General features: G+C 45.7%; 1 protein-coding gene and 1 pseudogene across 2 annotated transcripts in view; both read left to right on the top strand.

Moving 5' to 3' along the window:
* The window catches only part of CHEK2 (checkpoint kinase 2), a 32,747-nt gene extending 19,157 nt beyond the window's left edge, over nt 1–13,590 (top strand). The window contains exons 7-14 of one of the 2 annotated variants that reach the window (XM_068989960.1): nt 775–836; nt 2,728–2,827; nt 5,194–5,280; nt 6,198–6,361; nt 6,588–6,703; nt 8,033–8,118; nt 12,218–12,298; nt 13,387–13,590. In XM_068989960.1, coding sequence (XP_068846061.1) covers nt 775–836; nt 2,728–2,827; nt 5,194–5,280; nt 6,198–6,361; nt 6,588–6,703; nt 8,033–8,118; nt 12,218–12,298; nt 13,387–13,476 — 786 coding nt within the window. In that variant the 3' untranslated portion in view covers nt 13,477–13,590. The remainder of the gene's footprint in view (nt 1–774; nt 837–2,727; nt 2,828–5,193; nt 5,281–6,197; nt 6,362–6,587; nt 6,704–8,032; nt 8,119–12,217; nt 12,299–13,386) is intronic. The other variant, XM_068989961.1, reaches the window with a different exon arrangement.
* Nucleotides 4,241–4,407, top strand: LOC138094188 (U2 spliceosomal RNA; annotated as a pseudogene).
* Nucleotides 13,591–16,335: the final 2,745 nt, after the last annotated feature.

The following is a 16,335-nucleotide window of genomic DNA, read 5'->3' as shown; positions in this document are numbered from 1 at the left end:
CTCTCTCCTCCACCACACATACGTGCTTTTGAGTTCTTCTGAAACTGGAATTGCCCTCTTCCTTAGAAAATGCCCTCTTGTCTCATGGGTTGCCCTGTGGTGCCAGTTGCCTCGGTTGAATAGCCCTGCTGTCTGGCAGCATGGCTGGGCCTCCCACCTGGGCTTCCTTTCCTTGCGCTCCTTGTCAGGGTCCTAGGTGTCTTAGATGTCCTTGAGTCCCTGTGCTCTGGGACAGGGAGGAGGAAGGCTGGGAAGAGACTGGCCTTCCACCCTTGGTGCCAGCGTTAAATGTGAAGCATGAGCTGCTCCCTTGTCAGTTTGGTGGAGTAGAGAGTTTATTGTGTGTACTCATGAAGGAGCCAGCTAAGTTAGGGTTCTGTCTCCTCCCCTGTGGGCTTCTCAGGGTGGCGCTAGTGTTAAAGAACCCACCTGCCAATGCAGGAGACTTTAGAGACACAGATTCGATCCCTGGATCAGGAAGATCCCCTGGAGGAGGGCATGGCAACCCACTCCAGTGTTCTTGCCTGGAGAATCCCATGGACAGAGGAGCCTGGTGGGCTATAGTCCATGGGGTTGGAGAGAGTCAGACTCGACTGAAGTGGCTGAGCACACACGCATGTTCCTCCCCTGCATGAACTGCCGAGAGTCCTGAGGCAAGGACCGGATGCCTGGTCTTGGGCTCCTTGACACCTTGGGTGGGTGTCCTGAGTTCTGCTCTTGTACTTTTCCTCTTGGAGAGCTTCTTAACTATTTTTTCTCTTTTCCCCCTTTTAGCCTTGTATCATCAAGATTAAAGACTTTTTTGATGCCGAAGATTATTATATTGTTTTGGAATTGTAAGTAGCAAACTTTTTTGTTTCCATTTAAACGCTTATAAACCACCAAAGGGTCTAATGCTGGCCTGCATTTCTCATCCTGGGGACCCTCAGCGTATGTATGTGGGGGGTGGCCCGTAAAACGAGCACATGGGGTTAGTATAAATTTTAAAAATCACTCTAGTGTTTCCAAAGGCAGATGGATCTGAGGCCTGGGTTTGAAGCCCACTTTGCTGGTGACTAGCTGTCTACCCATGGGTTAGTTGACTTCACCTTTCTGAGTCTCATATTCCTAGTGTGAAGTAATAATGATAGCTCCCTGTGCAGTCATAAGGATCAAATGCTCTGAGGGCTGGAAGGCCTTCAGCAGAGCATGTGGCCCGCGTGGTGCTCCAACACAGGTGCATGTCATTACTCTGAAATATCCTGGGTGGCCGTTGTTGCTCAGGATCACTGCACCAGGGTGACACCTGAGTATCTTTCATGGGCTGGTGTACTTGCAGCTTGGTATGATTAAAATCATTTACTGTCTCATTCCTGAAAGAGGCCTGCCTTGGTGTCCATTCTGCAGAAGTGTGCAGTGTTTCTGGGACTGGCCATCATGGCAGACAGGCTGGGCCTTACTCCTGAGTGGCCAACAGTGGCCGTGCTGGCTGACCATAAAGATTATAGAGTAAACAGCAGGCCAGTCATAGTGCTAGGAGAGACTGGGCGGCCCTTGAAGTGCTTAAGAGAATATCTGTTGCTATGAAATAGGAGATTTATTATTTGACTGGATCGGAAAACAGTTTGGGACTTCCCCGGTAGCCCAGATTCCACATGTTGCAATGAAGATTGAAGATCCTGCGTGCTGCAACTACAACCTGGCTCAGTCAGATAAATTTAAAGAAATTGTTTAATAATAGTAGTAATAATACAATAGCAGTAACTGATACTAATGAAACACTTAATATGAGCCAAATACTGCTGTAAGCACTTCACTGGGATTGACTCATGTAACCTGCATAACTGTTATCCAGGTTATATACAAGTTAGTGGTGAGTTGTAGTAGTGAAGTCGCTCAGTCATGTCCGACTCTTTGCGACCCCACGGACTGGGGCCTACCAGTCTCCTCTGTCCTTGGGGTTTTCCAGGCAAGAATACTGGAGTGGGTTGCCGTTTCCTTCCTGGAAGATCTTCCTGGAAGATCCCAGGGGATCTTCCCGACCCAGGGATCGAACCTGAGTCTCCCACATTGTAGGCAGACACTTTTACCATCTGAGCTACCAGGGCAGTCACATAAGTGAAGTGGTGAGTTAGTTATTGTCTTGAGCTCCACTTTACAGAAATGGGAACTGAATTGCAGAGGGATTGGATAATCTGGCCAAGCATCTCCACTGTGCCGGGTGCTTTACCTATAGCAGTTAATCTCTTAATTTTTACAGCAGCCATCAAGGTAGGTGGGGTTTTATCCCCATTTGTTGAAGGGGTTTAGAAACAAGCTCAGAGAGGTTGCATAAGTCGCCCCAAGTCCCACAGCTGGGAGGTGGTGGAGCTGAAATTCAGACCCAGTTGTCAGGTCCTAGGCTCCTGCTTTCTCCCCTACACCAGTCTCAGAACCAGCTGGGTGCACAGTAAAAATGCAGACCCCTGGGGTCTGCTTCCGATCTACTGCATCAGATTTTCTGGAAGCTCCCCAGGCGTGTCCAATGCCCACCACTCTCTTTCTCTATCTCTCCTTGCTCCTCAGTTTCCAACGGACACGTCTTTATTGTGTATGTGGCTAATCACCTCAGTGCCTTGACAGATGGGAGCCGAGAGTGGATAAACCACTTTGCTTGTCTTGATGAGTTTGTTCTGTTTGTGCTGTTATCTTCCCTCCAAGTGAGTTTCCCTCTAGGAATGAACCCCCTGCTTCGCCTGTGTGTTTCAGGATGGAAGGAGGAGAGCTGTTCGACAGGGTGGTGGGGCATAAACGCCTGAAGGAAGCCACATGCAAGCTCTATTTTTACCAGATGCTCCTGGCCGTGCAGGTAAGAGAAGCCCTCTGTGCTTTTGACAGCTTTCTTTTAGGTGAGTTACTCTCCGAGTTGGCAGAAAATGAGGGACCAGGGATAAAAACCCAGAGAGCAGAGTCTGTGTTTGGGTTGTTCTGTTCTTGGCAAAAACACCCCACCCCTTTGACTCAGATGAGAAAGTTCTTGCTGTGAAGTTTAAGAGGAAAAAAAGAAATAAGGAAGTTAAAGAAATAAACACACAGTCCCACATGGCTTCTCTTTAGCTAGGAGGTTTTTATGGGGGGCAGGGATCTCTGTTGTGCCTGGTCCTTGCAGAAATCCCCCTTACCTCTGGGGCACGGGTGAGGAGGCAACTGGGCAGATGTGAGGATGGATCACTCCCCCGTGGCACAGTGCTAGGAGTTTCCTTCTTCTGTAGCATCTTGTTTTTTTTTTTTTTCCTCCCATTTATTTATTTTTAATTGGAGGATAATTACTTTACAATGTTGTATTGGTTTATCATACATCAACATGAATCAGCCATAGGTATACACATGTCCCCTCCCTCTTGAATCTCCCTCCCACCCAATATAGGTTGTCCCAGAGCACCAGGCTGACCCCCCCTATGCTATACAGCAACTTTCCATTAGCTATCTGTATCCAACCAGTCCATCCTAAAGGAAATCAGTCCTGAATATTCATTGAAAGGTCTGATGCTGAAGCTGAAACTCCAATACTTTGGCCACCTGATGCAAAGTGCTGACTCATTTGAAAAGACCCTGGTGCTGGGAAAGATTGAAGGCTGGAGGGGCAGGGGACAACAGAGGATGAGATGGTTGGATGGCATCACCGACTCAATGGACTTGAGTTTGAGTAAACTCCAGGAGTTGGTGATGGACAGGGAGGCCTGGTGTGCAGTCCATGGGGTTGCAAAGAGTTGGACACAACTGAGCGACTAAACTGAGTTGAACGTACACATGGTGATGTGTATATTTCAGTGCTGCAGAAGGCACACGGGCAGGCACGTGTACTGCCTCCTCTTCAGTGTTCGGGGCAGGTGTTGGGGTGAATGGCTGGTGGCACCCTGCATGCTTCAAAGAACATCACCCTTTCTCAACCCAGATGTTGTGGGGATTCCCGCCAAGGTTTCTTCCCTTGAGAATGTTCCTCTGTGCAAGAAACACAGGGATTGGGAGCAGTTGTTGCACTGAAGCTGGAAGGAGATTTTCCAGGGGCTGATCTACCTGGGCGCCCAGCCTGGGGGCTTCACCAGGTCACTTTCCCAGTGAAAGTGTTTTGGAGGTATTTTGCTGTAGGCCAGAGGGATATCCAGAGAAACCTAAAGCCCATAAACACCTAACCAGTGATTTTTATGTTTTTAATTTTTTTAAATTTAGTTTTTAATTGAAGGATAATTGCTTTATAGAATTGTGTTGGTTTCTGCCAAACATCACTTCTCGGCCTTTTGGTTAAGATCACATGTAACGTGTAGTATCTGCTCTTATCAGTCTAACCACTGTTTTACTCTCTTCATGGTTTGTGGTGGTGGTTTAGTTGCTAAGTTGTGTCCAACTCCTGCGGCCCCATGGACTGTAGCCCATCAGGGTCCTCTGTCTATGGAATTTTCCAAGCAAGAATACTGAAGTGGGGTGTCATTCCTTCTCCAGGGGATCTTCCTGACCCAGGGATTGAACCCGGGTCTCCTGCATTGCAGGCAGGTTCTTTACCAACTGAGTCACCAGAGAAGGCCCTTAATGGTTTGCTCCCAACTTTATACCAAGAATATTAAGGTCAATTGAGTACTCAGTGGATGTGGGAAATTCTTTTTTTCCTAAAGAAATATGACTTGGTATATAAAAATGAGTACACAGAGAAACATCATTCTATTTATGATGTTTAGAAACCATTCTATTTCAGTCATCAAGTTTTCAAAGACTGATCTTGCATCAAGGAATAGGTTAACTCTAGGTGTTCAGATAATTTACACATGTGTACTTTATAGAGTCCCTTTAAAAATATTCTCAGAAGTGGAATCAACAAATACACTATTTTGGTAGAATTTTTAGAGTTTAAATAGTCCCCAAATGTTTTATGTCACCTGTTGCATTTTTATTATTGAAACTGATACCTTCTATTTCTGCTAACATGAAGGAATAACAGTTATTGTCTTGAAGAGTGAAATAAAAGGTCTACTGTCATAAGTGGCCTCTTTCATTTTTCTATTTTTTAAAGATTTTCTTGCAAGAAAATTTGTAAATAGTAGTGCACTTATCCAGTGGTTTTCTGATTTGGGAGAGAATGTGGCCGTAACATGAGTTATACTTTCATCCAGCTGTAAGATGTGTGTGTGTCTGTCTCACGCGCCTGCTCCATAAATCTAAGGGTCAGTCCTCTCTGTGTAGTACCTTCATGAAAATGGCATTATACATCGGGACTTAAAGCCAGAGAATGTTCTACTGTCATCTCCAAAGGAGGACTGCCTTATAAAGGTAAGAAATTTATGCTCTGTATGTGGCCACTCCAGTAGATTTCTGTTCAGAAACTGTTTTCGAATTCATCAAGTAAAAAGTGGGAGCATAAAAAGGGAGGGGATTTGACCTTTCCATTCTTAGCAGTTCTTTTAGCGGCCAGGTAGTATTGCTCCAGTGAAGATGCAAATGAGCACTTATTCAGCTCCATGTGTACAGGCCACTTTCATCTTCAGAGAGAGGAAGGAAGAGTCTAGATGGGAGAAACACATCCCCTGCCTTCCTCTGTTTAAGATAGTACTCCCCAAGCCTGGCTTCATTTGAGAATCCCCTGTTGATTTAGAAAAACAAACAAACAAACAAACCACGACAGCAAGCCTGCACCTTAGAATTGCTGTAGGTGGCACCCAGGTGAAGTATTTTTCCCCAGCTCCTCAGTGTTTCCATTTACAGCCAACACTGAAAAACTGGGGTCTAAGAAAAATCAGGAATAACTGGATTTCTAGAGTCTCTGTTAAGGGTTATAAGCCTTTTGTAAGGTTACAGAGAATACAGATCTAAGTTGGGAGAAAACCTGAGCCTTAAAGTTCCTTGGCTCAGGAATTTTTATTTAAGCAAAATTTAATAACTTGGAGGATTTAAAATTACCTCACAGGGCTTTCCTGGGGTCCAGTGGCTAAGACTCTTCTCCCAGTGCAGGGGGGCCCGGGGTTTGATCCCTGGTCAGGGAACTAGACGCCACCGCTAAAACTCAGAACAGCCAAATAAATAAAAATATTTTTAGAAAATTACCTTACAAAGACAAGAATGTGTAGACTCCTGATTAACAGTGGCATGAATCAGGCTAGGAACTATTGTAACCTTCATGTCTTTTTTGAATTGGCAGACTATGTTACTTTTTATTTCATGACATTAAAAGATGCCCTTTTGTCCTTTAGATTACTGATTTTGGGCAGTCCAAGATTTTGGGGGAGACATCTCTGATGAGAACCTTATGTGGTACCCCCACCTATCTGGCTCCGGAGGTTCTCAATTCCTTTGGAACTGCTGGATATAACCGTGCTGTGGACTGCTGGAGTTTAGGAGTTATTCTTTTCATTTGGTAAGAAAAAAGTTTTTATCGCTTCAGACTGTGGTTGGTGGTATTAAGGTGAAATAAAAAATGTGTCCAGTTAGAGAGTTTGTGTTTAATTTAGGTCACCTTTTTTTGGACCATTGATTTAAAACAATACCTGATTTTTCATTATGCTGAAAAAAAATTTATACATCTGAATGCCACTGACAATGCCACTTGATTTCTTTTCCTTTCTCTCTCTACCAATATGAAGCCTTAGTGGGTATCCACCTTTCTCTGAGCATAAGACTCAAGTGTCATTGAAGGATCAGATCACCAGTGGAAAATACAACTTCATTCCTGAAGTCTGGGCAGAGGTCTCAGAGAAGGGTATGGATATGAAAGAGTTCAGAATTTGTGGTTTGCTAAATGTATGTGTGCTGCAATGGGAGTTTATTTTCAAATTCTGTGGTGTTTTCTCCTGTTAATCCTGTTCTTATTTTCTGTTAGTTTTCATACCATTTTAGAGGCAAAGGAAGTTATTGGGAACTTGGGCTCTAGAGCCAGGCTGATGTAGGCTTGTGTCCTGGGGCTGGTACTTGTTACCTTGTGACCTTAGGCAAGTTACTTAACCTCTCTGGGTCTCCTTTTTGTTTATTTGTAAAAGAGGGCACAATAAACCTCTATTTTAAGGAGGTTTTGTGAGGGTTAAGTGTAATATCGGAGAAGGCAATGACACCCCACTCCAGTACTCTTGCCTGGCAAATCCCATGGACAGAGGAGCCTGGTGGGCTGCAGTCCATGGGGTCGCGAAGAATCGGACACGACTGTGCGACTTCACTTTTCACTTTCCTGCATTGGAGAAGGACATGGCAACCCACTCCATGTTCTTGCCTGGAGAATCCCAGGGACGGGGGAGCCTGGTGGGCTGCTGTCTATGGGGTCGCACAGAATCAGACACGACTGAGGTGACTTAGCAGCAGCAGCAGCAGCAAGTGTAATATACTCACTGTGCCTGGTATCTATTTAAATGTGCAAAATAATGGGTAACTTTTTAGTCACAAGGTCTCCTTTGAAGTAGTAAGCACAGCAAAAGCTAAATGTAACTTGTTATTCTGTGTTTTAGAATTTAAAAGGGTAACTTTGTAATTCTCAAAAGGAAAAGTAGAAAGCTGAAACTAACTGTCAAACAATGTAACGCAGATGGTTGTGCTAAGTGTCAGAACATCTGATGAATAATACTGTTGCAATATCCAGCCAGCCTCCACTTGTTGCTGGTCAGTCCAGCTTTGTTTCTGCCAAGCCTGCGATTCCTAGGAGAGAGCTCTCCCTGGCTGAGGAACTCTCTCCATCACTCCATGGGTCTCAGAGAGAGTTGGCTGAACATCCTGAGTGTTTTAGAACTGGGGGAAGTTCAGCTTTAATTAGTTTGAACTTGAGTCCAGTAAGGGGAGCAGGAAAAGAGAGTTAAGTTGTGATATCTGAGCAGGGAGCCATGGGGACCATCATGGCATTCCTGGTGTTCTAAAGTCTTTGGACAAATACCGAGAGTGGGGAGGCCTAGGGGGCCCTGCCCGCTCTGTCTGCTGACTCACTGTGACCTCAGCCCCTCTCTTCTCTTTCTGGATGTTGGCCTGTGATTCTGGCACACTCTCATTTTGTTGATTTAATGTTTTTATCCTTCTCACTGTGATTTGCCAAATTATCTTACTGCTTTAGCTCTGGATCTCGTCAAGAAGTTGTTGATAGTGGATCCAAAGGCGCGTTTTACGACAGAAGAGGCTTTAAGACACCCGTGGCTTCAGGTGTGTATGGGGCAGTGGCTGTCTGCCTGAAATACCCAGGCAACCCTGAACTGTGTCCCTGAGATGGGGAAGAGGATGAAAACATACGTTTGCTTGGTTGGGTCTAATGCCATTTTTCAAGACTGAGCTTTAGGTGGGTGGAGGTGCATATTTATGTCTGTGGGTGTGAGTGTGGGCATGTCTTGCATTTGTGTGCAGCCTTTACAGCTTGACTTGGATGAACAAGCTCTCCTTATGGCCTGTCCTGGTTCCGTGTGGCTTCTCCGAGTCTGCAGTTCAGTTGTGTTCCTTTGAGAGGTGGTTGTAGCTCCAAACCTCCACCCCAGCTGCGTCCTTCTCTTCTCTCAAACCCCTTACTCAGACAGATGGGATGAGCTGCGTTCTTGCCATCTTCAACCTTAGATCAGGGAAACGGGGGTGGGAGGAGGGGAGCAGCCTCCCACGGGGAGAACCTGGCTATTTCTTAAGCCCAAGTGATTGGGTGTGATGGGGTCCTACTTCCTGTTCATGGTGAGCAAGCGTGCTCTTAGATTGTCACTTGCACCTTTCAAGTCTGCATTACCTCTGTGTCCCTGCTAGGCTCCCATTAGATGATGCGTTGACTTCATTCAAGCTACTGGAGTTGGAAGTCCTTTGTGCCTTTGCTGGGCTAGTCTTTGGTTTTAGAATTCACTACAGCCTTGGGCAGGCTCTCTGATGGATGCCAGGTCTGTGGAGTTCCTTTCAGCACAGCCAGCCATACCCCTTTCTGTTAACTTGCAGTTGGTCTCTGTTACTTGTGGGGATGGATGGGGGACTTAACCAGGTTGCTTAAGCTGGAGGCTCAGATACTCTGGGAATTTCTAGTCCAGGAACTCCTGGGGCCATCCAGTCTTAGTACTGTGCTTTTGGGGCTCTGGGAAGACTGTCCTTATTTTTTCTGTCTTCCAACCCTTAGCTCAGGCCAGCTCAGGTTGAGAACAAGAAATCCCTACCAAAAAAAAAAAAAAGTAGATGTATATGTTTGGGATGTTGCCCTGGAAACAGCAGTCCCCCCTGACCCCCCACCCTGCCTCCCGCACCCAGCAAAAAAAAAAACAAACAAAACAAAAACCTGTCAGATGATTTAGCACTTAATAGACCACACAGATTTGAAACTGCAGGACCCTGGAGAAAAGGAATTTGGGAACAAAGGGGGCCTTTGCATGTGGGGACTTAATTTTGATGAAAAAGAAAAACATTCCTCTTGGCTCTTTTCATATGCCTTAATAGGGAAACTCCTGGGGGCCAGATATGGAGGCAGAGGAGCTGTTAGTCTTGAAAAAAACAGAGCTTGCCAGTTAGGCCTGGGAATAGGATTTACATCCACCCGAAATGTACAAACAAATGTAGCCCATTTTTCTTTAACTTTCTGTCTCAAAAGAAAATTGTTGTTAACGGCCAAGGAAAAGGTGAGGTTCAGCCCTGCCACAGGGATCTCACTCTTTTGTCCATATTTTATTTTTCCAGCAAAAGGTGGAGTGAACATTCAGTGATGACAAGGATGCCGACTGCCCACATAAATCACCTGTTAGTGACAGTTTAGGTTTTATTTTGGGAAATTCAACATTTTTGAAGAAACTAAATGGTTTTGTGGATCTGGCACTGGACTGTTTGTCCAAAGAATATGACTCTTGTCATTCTTTCTTGTCATCAACAGTGTCCAATTTAGGGATGCCTGTAGCTTTTTGAATTATATGTGTGTGCACAGTCACTCAGTTGTGTCCGACTGTTTGTGGCCCCATGGACTACAGCCTGCCAGACTCCTCTGCCCATGGAATTTCCCAGGCAAGAATACTGGAGCCGGTTGCGATTTCCTACTCCAAGGAAACTTCCCTACCCAGGGATCGAACCCAAGTCTCTTACGTCTCCCGCACTGGCAGGCGGATTCTTGCATTCTACAGATATATGCCCAGGAGTGGGAATGTTGGAGCATATAGCAACTATTTTTAGTTTTCTGAGGAACCTGCACACTATTTTCCATAGTGGCTGCTCCAGTTTATATTCCTGCCAACAATTTGGGAGGGTTCCCTTTTCTGCACACCCTCTCCAGCATTTCTTATTTATAGACTTTTTAATGATGGGTATTCTAACCTGTGTGAGGTGGTACCACATTGTAGTTTTGATTTGCATTTCTCTAATAATTAGCCATATGGAGCATCTTTTGATGTGCCTGTTGGCCATCTGTATGTCTTCTTTGGAATATATATATGTGTTTTGCTCATTTTTTGACTGTGTTTTTTTTTGTTGTTGTTGTTGTTGTTATTGAAATGTATGAGCTGTTCTTATGTGTTGGAAATTAAGCCCTTGTCGCATCATTTGCAAATATTTTCTCCCAGTTCATAGGTTGTCCTTCAATTCTGTTCATGGTTTCCTTTGCTGTACAGAAGCTTGTAAGTTTGATAAGGTCACGTTCATTTATTTTTGCTTTAATTTCTATTGCTTTGGGAGACTGACCTAAGAAAACATCAGTACGATTTATGTCAGAGAATGTTTTGCCCATATTCTCTTCTAGGAGTTGTATGGTGTCATGTCTTATATTTAAGCTAAAACCCATTTTAACTTAATTATCTGTGCAAAGGCCCTATCTCCAAATAGTCACAATACTGGGGGTTGGGCTTCAACATGTAAGTGGGGAAAGGGGGGGGGGGACACAATTCAGCCATAACAATCACAATTCAGTTGCCATAACGACAGGCGAATAGCATTTTCAACATTGATTGAGCCCCTCTGATACAGAGGCCCCTGTGCTTATTACGGTGCCTGGCACCCAAGGGTCCTCGTAACTGTTTGTTCACTGGGTGAAAGAGGGAGGTGGGTGAGGTGGATGGGCAGGAAGGCACAGAGGGCATTCCCGGTGGAGGCTGTGAGCAGGTATAGGAGGAAATAAGGGGTGGACCTTTGAGGGTGGCCTTGCCTGAGAAGTGAGATCCTAGAGGAGAGTGTGGATGAACTTGGTGCTTGGACAGTGGGGAGCTACACTGAGTAGCTCAATAAACACAGTGATGGAAGCAGGTGATTCTAGCTGCTAAATGTAGAGGATGAGATGATTGGATGGCATCACCGACTCAATGGACATGAGTTTGAGTAAACTCCTGGAGTTGGTGATGGACAGGGAGGCCTGGCCTGCTGCAGTCCATGGGGTCCCAAAGAGTTGGACACGACTGAGCGACTGAACTGAACTGATATGATTGTGCACTAAGTTTTCTGCAGTCAAATTACTGAATGTTGAAGGCCTTCCCTCCTTGATTCTTGCTCGCCCCCATCCCCCATGGTGCACTGTGTATGCCAATACATAGTGGGAGAGGTGGGGGCTGGCTGGGATGGGAAGGTACATGGGGATTTGGAAACGAGCTGCTCTGGGACTCTATTCTGCACATGCTACTTGCAGTGGCTGAGCTCAGCTTTCAGCTGGCCCCAAAGTCCACATTCCTAATCATGTGGCATTTCACCTTTCTGAAGGGGGAAGCTACACCAGGCCACCTCTCCTGGTTGGCAAATCCTTAAGTCCTGCAGAAGTGAGCATCTTGGGAGGTGGGCAGGGGAGTCTACATGCCCTGCCCCAACCCTCATTTCCATCTCTAGCAACAGGAAGCACCTGTTCACTTTTTCCTCTCATTAACTCTGGGGTATTGTGGGTTTGCCATCAGAGTTAATTCGTACAGTGCTTGCTTGCTGAATTTTCTAGGGTGCAGGGTTGCTTTGTTAGGGTGGCCCTGGTAACAGGCTTCATTGTTGGCAATGGGAGGGGGCACCTATTGGAAAGATGTGTGGAGCAGCATGGAGCCAACCCCAGTATCTGGCTTTCTGATTGCCATCTCTCAGGATCTGGGATGCTCGTTCTAAAAGTATTTGACCACTGGGGTCTGTGGTTCTCTCTGACCCACCTGGAGCACTTAGGGTGTATGGATTTGGTTGAGCCCATGTTGACTGAGTGTTGACTGCTGATTAGACTGTTCCTTTTTCTCCTCTTCACCCCATCTTAGCCCACTTCTCTGTTTCTGGGAGCATCCTGGCCCTGCCTTTCAGGAGCTTTCTTTCCCACATTCACAGCCTACTTAGGTTTTCCATTTCTTCACAGGACGAGGACATGAAGAGAAAATTTAACAACTTGCTTTCTGAAGAAGATAAGTTGATGGCTCTGCCCCAGGTCTCTGCCCAGGTATTCTGGATGATGGTCATTAAATGTAGGCTAAGTTTAAGGAGCCCATGAGTAGAGGATGAAGAGCTTGAATAGTCTTTTCAGCTCCAATTGCTTAACATTTTTTTGTAAGGAGTAATGTGGTAGATACTTTGTTTCAGCTTGATCTGCTCTGATACATTTAGAAGATTTACTAATGAAGAATATTTTTTATGAATTAGAGAAGCACAGATGGGGGTCATTATTCAAAAAGTCTCTTGTAAGGCAAGATTGTGTGTGTGCTCAGTTGCTAAGTCTCGTCTGACTCTTTGTGATCCTGTGGACTGTAGCCCACCAGACTACTCTACCCATGGGATATTTTCAGCAAGAATACTGGAGTGGGTTATCATTTCCCCCTCCTGTTGATCATCCCGACCCAGGGATCCAACCAGTGTTCCCTGTGTTGCTGGTGGATTCTTTACCACTGAGCCACATTGGAAGACTGTATTAGAGGCTCAGATTTACATTTGTTGAAAATTTAAAAATTTGGAGGAGTGATTGATGACTTACTGATTATAATCTTATTCCTCTGAAGTTCTTTGTATATATGTTAATATCTGTTCATTTTCTGTCCTACCTTCTTTCGGTAACATTCATTTTCCCATCGGTCCCTCACAATTCTGTAAATGGGAAAACACACGAAAGGGTCAGGAGAAGACAACCAAGAGGAGGCTGGTTATGCTGCTTGTTTCCTTGTTTTCTTTTTTTCACTGCACCACATGGCATGTAGGATCTTAGTTCTCCAACCAGGGATTGAACCTGTGCCCTCTGCAGTGGAAGCATGGATGCTTAACCACTGGACCCCCAGGGGAAGTCCCTGCAGCTTACTTTCAATACGCATCGTTGAGTGGTTGGAGGCCCCAAGGGAGAGAAATGTCAGTCCAGTAAACCTGTGTGAGTCGGGGAGGGGTGTGGTAGGGGTTCAGAGCTGATGAGGACAACCAGTATTCTTGGTCCTAGAAGGTTCACATGAAGTGCTCCAAGATTACTGGAAGCATATTGGGAAACTGATAATTGTGACGAAGCCGGAGGTTTTCTTTGAACATCTCTCCCCTTTCCTTTACTTGCAGCCTTCCACAAGTCGAAAGAGGCTTCTTGAAGGGGAAGCAGAGAATGCCGACCCCACGAAGCGCCTGGCTGTGTGCGCGGCTGTCTCGTGAACACTGGTGGACCACGAAAGAAGTGTACCTTCTTGAACCCCTCTGCTGCCATTTTCTTTAAATATGTTTTGTACAGTTTGTATTTCATTATGGGAACAGCTGCTTTTCCACAACCACTGATACACAATTCAAAATGTGATGGAACCTGGGCTTTGTGCTTCTGCGTGTTGGTCAGCTCTTAGCTACATGCCTTTAGTGTGTATGTATTTGATACGTATACTGCTGGTGCTTCTACTTTGGCTGTAACTAGACGTGTTTCTGAGGATACGTCCCTGGGTGAGCTGTGTACAAGTTCTAAAGACCCCTTAGAAAGTTATGGGGGGAGGGGCACAGCAAGTCAGGGTGGGGTTTGTTGAAAGTGGCTGGTTGCCAGAGTCTTTACCAGACAGTTGGTACTTTGGTGCCCATAGCATGGCCCACTTTTGTGATTTTTATTTTAATTTTTTTAATTCAATTTTTATTTTTTTGGCTGCACAGCTTTCGGGATCTTAGTTCCATGAACAGGGATCAAACCTGTGCCCCTCTGCAGTTGAATCATGACATCCTAACCTCCGGACCACCAGGGAATTCCCCCATGGTTTTAGAGTCCCATTCTCACCCTCATGGTCCCTAAAACCACAGACCCAGATAAGTTGTGAAAATCAAAAACTTCCTGATTATAGGAAAAAGACCAGAAACACTGACTGTGTTTGAAATGTAAAAAAGGCATGTGTGCTTGTCGTATTGACCCAATGATGACTGAGAAGACCCTATGTAAAGTGCCTGCCTTGGTTGGTCTTGTCTAGTGATTCAATGTGCTAGGTCCTCTGATCACCATCATGTTATAAGTGGGGAACCCAGACCGAAGAAGTGAGGTGACTTACTCAATGTCACACAGCTAGGAAGTGGCAGAACTGGGACCCAGCCCAGGGCTTCCTGACTCAAATCTTGTTCCCTATCTCCTCTGTCCCTTGTTCGATCAGACTTAGGGATGTAGACTCACAGACAAAACTCATGTGAGGCTGGTGTCTAAATCTTGAATACTGGTATGTTCAATCATGATGGATGGATACAACCCCATAATCTGTGGAAGTTGAGACATCCTGGGGACAAGGAACAGAAGCCCATTCAAATTACTTCATGGAAAAGGAGATTTGTATCGGCCCTACAGAGGGCTGGGCCTGGGAGGCCATCAGGAGCCTGGGCAGTTCTAATGGCTGGCTCCTCTTTGTCTCTTTCTGACCCCCTGAATTTGCCTCTCTGGTCACTTTGGCTGACTGATGCTAGGCCACATTGTAGTTTGCTGACCATGCCATGAGTTGAGTGCCTTGGTTCGGATGCTGCTGTTGAGCCAGCCAGGGGAGGGTGAGGGGCACACAGCTGTTGCCCCAGGCAGTGAGGGTGATGGTTGGCAATGGAAATTAAAAGGGTGTGTAGGCATTCTGAGGCTTGGCTGGCCTGTTGCTGAGGGCTAGATGGGGATTTAGGTGGTTTGCATATTTAAAGGAATGAGGCAGAGATTGCCAAGTTAGATGGGTTTCAGCTCATTTGAATACTTAATGTGAAGGCTGTGGTTTCTTAGGGCATCTTTCCCTCTTGGGGTAGTCAACCAGCCCGTCTCTGTTTTCAGTGCACTCTCTGATTACACCTACCATGGGTAATGGCCTCCAAAGATGTTCTTATCCTAATCTGCAGAATTTATGAATATGTTCCTTTTTCATGGCAAAAGAGATTTTGCAGGTGTGATTAAGTGAAGGATCTTGAGATGGGAAGGTTATCCTGTTTTATCAAAGTGGGCCCGTGTTGTCACAGTGTTCCTTTTAAGAGGGACACGGAGAGTCAAGAGTCAGAAGAGAGGCAGTGGTATTCTTTGAAAACAGGAAGAGGCCACAAGCCATGGACTACAGGCAGTCACTAGCAGCTGACCAAAAGCAATGGATTCTCTCCTCAGAACCCCCTGAAGGAACCACTGCTTTTACTTTACACCTTGACTTTAGTCACATGAAACTGATTTTAGACTTCTGACCTCCACACTTAACAGGATAAATATGTACTGTTTTAAACCACCGAGATTGTGGTAGTTTGCTACAGCAGCCAGAGGAAACATATACTCACTAATGAGACATCAGCTGCTGATCTGGGGATACCAAGCATCCACTTCCACTTCTTGACCTCATACTCCACTTTTCTTTAGGGGGGAATTCTTTTCCCCTATCCCATGAGTTCATAGCGGGAGGGGGAGATGGTACCTAAGAAGCCAAAGGGGTCCCTAGAGGCCTCTCCCCTGGTAGAGTTCCTCCCACTGACCACCCAGCTGGAGGTGCGCACAGGACTGAAACATGAGCAAATGGAGCTGGGATGGCAGCATTAGTAGGAGCAATCAGAAGGGGGAGGGGGGGTCCCTTTTTCCACCTGCCCCACCCCCCCATGTCCTGGCAGGGCTGACCCCACTCCCTTCCTAGAGGGGCTCCATATGGTCCATTCTGGCCAGTCTTGCTGTGATAGGCTCAGGCAGATGCATGTGACTCAAAGGGGCCCTAAAGAAAGAAAACCCAAGCCTTTGGCTGGAACTTCTGGGAAACAGTTCCTGCTGTGAATATGTAAAGTCACATTCATAAATTATGGGAAGTTAGGATGAGAACACCTTTGGAGGCCATTATTCACCCTACCCTGGTAGAGGTGTGAGCTGGGAAGTGCCTGGGACACTGGGGAGAACTGTATGAGAATGAAGTCATCACAGACAGAAGCAGAGCTGAGATGTAAAATGACTGAGCTTATTGTATGAGTACCTGAATCCAACTATCCCTTTAGTGAGGTACCAACCAGGACTTTGATTTGTTCCCTTAGTTGATTTACTTCAGGTTGAGTTTTTTAAATTAA

The sequence above is a fragment of the Capricornis sumatraensis genome, chromosome 17 (genome assembly GCF_032405125.1).
Source record: "Capricornis sumatraensis isolate serow.1 chromosome 17, serow.2, whole genome shotgun sequence".
In the NCBI taxonomy this organism is placed as follows: domain Eukaryota; kingdom Metazoa; phylum Chordata; class Mammalia; order Artiodactyla; family Bovidae; genus Capricornis; species Capricornis sumatraensis.
Note: the sequence above shows the minus strand (reverse complement) of the source record. Positions and strands in the feature narration are given on the sequence as shown.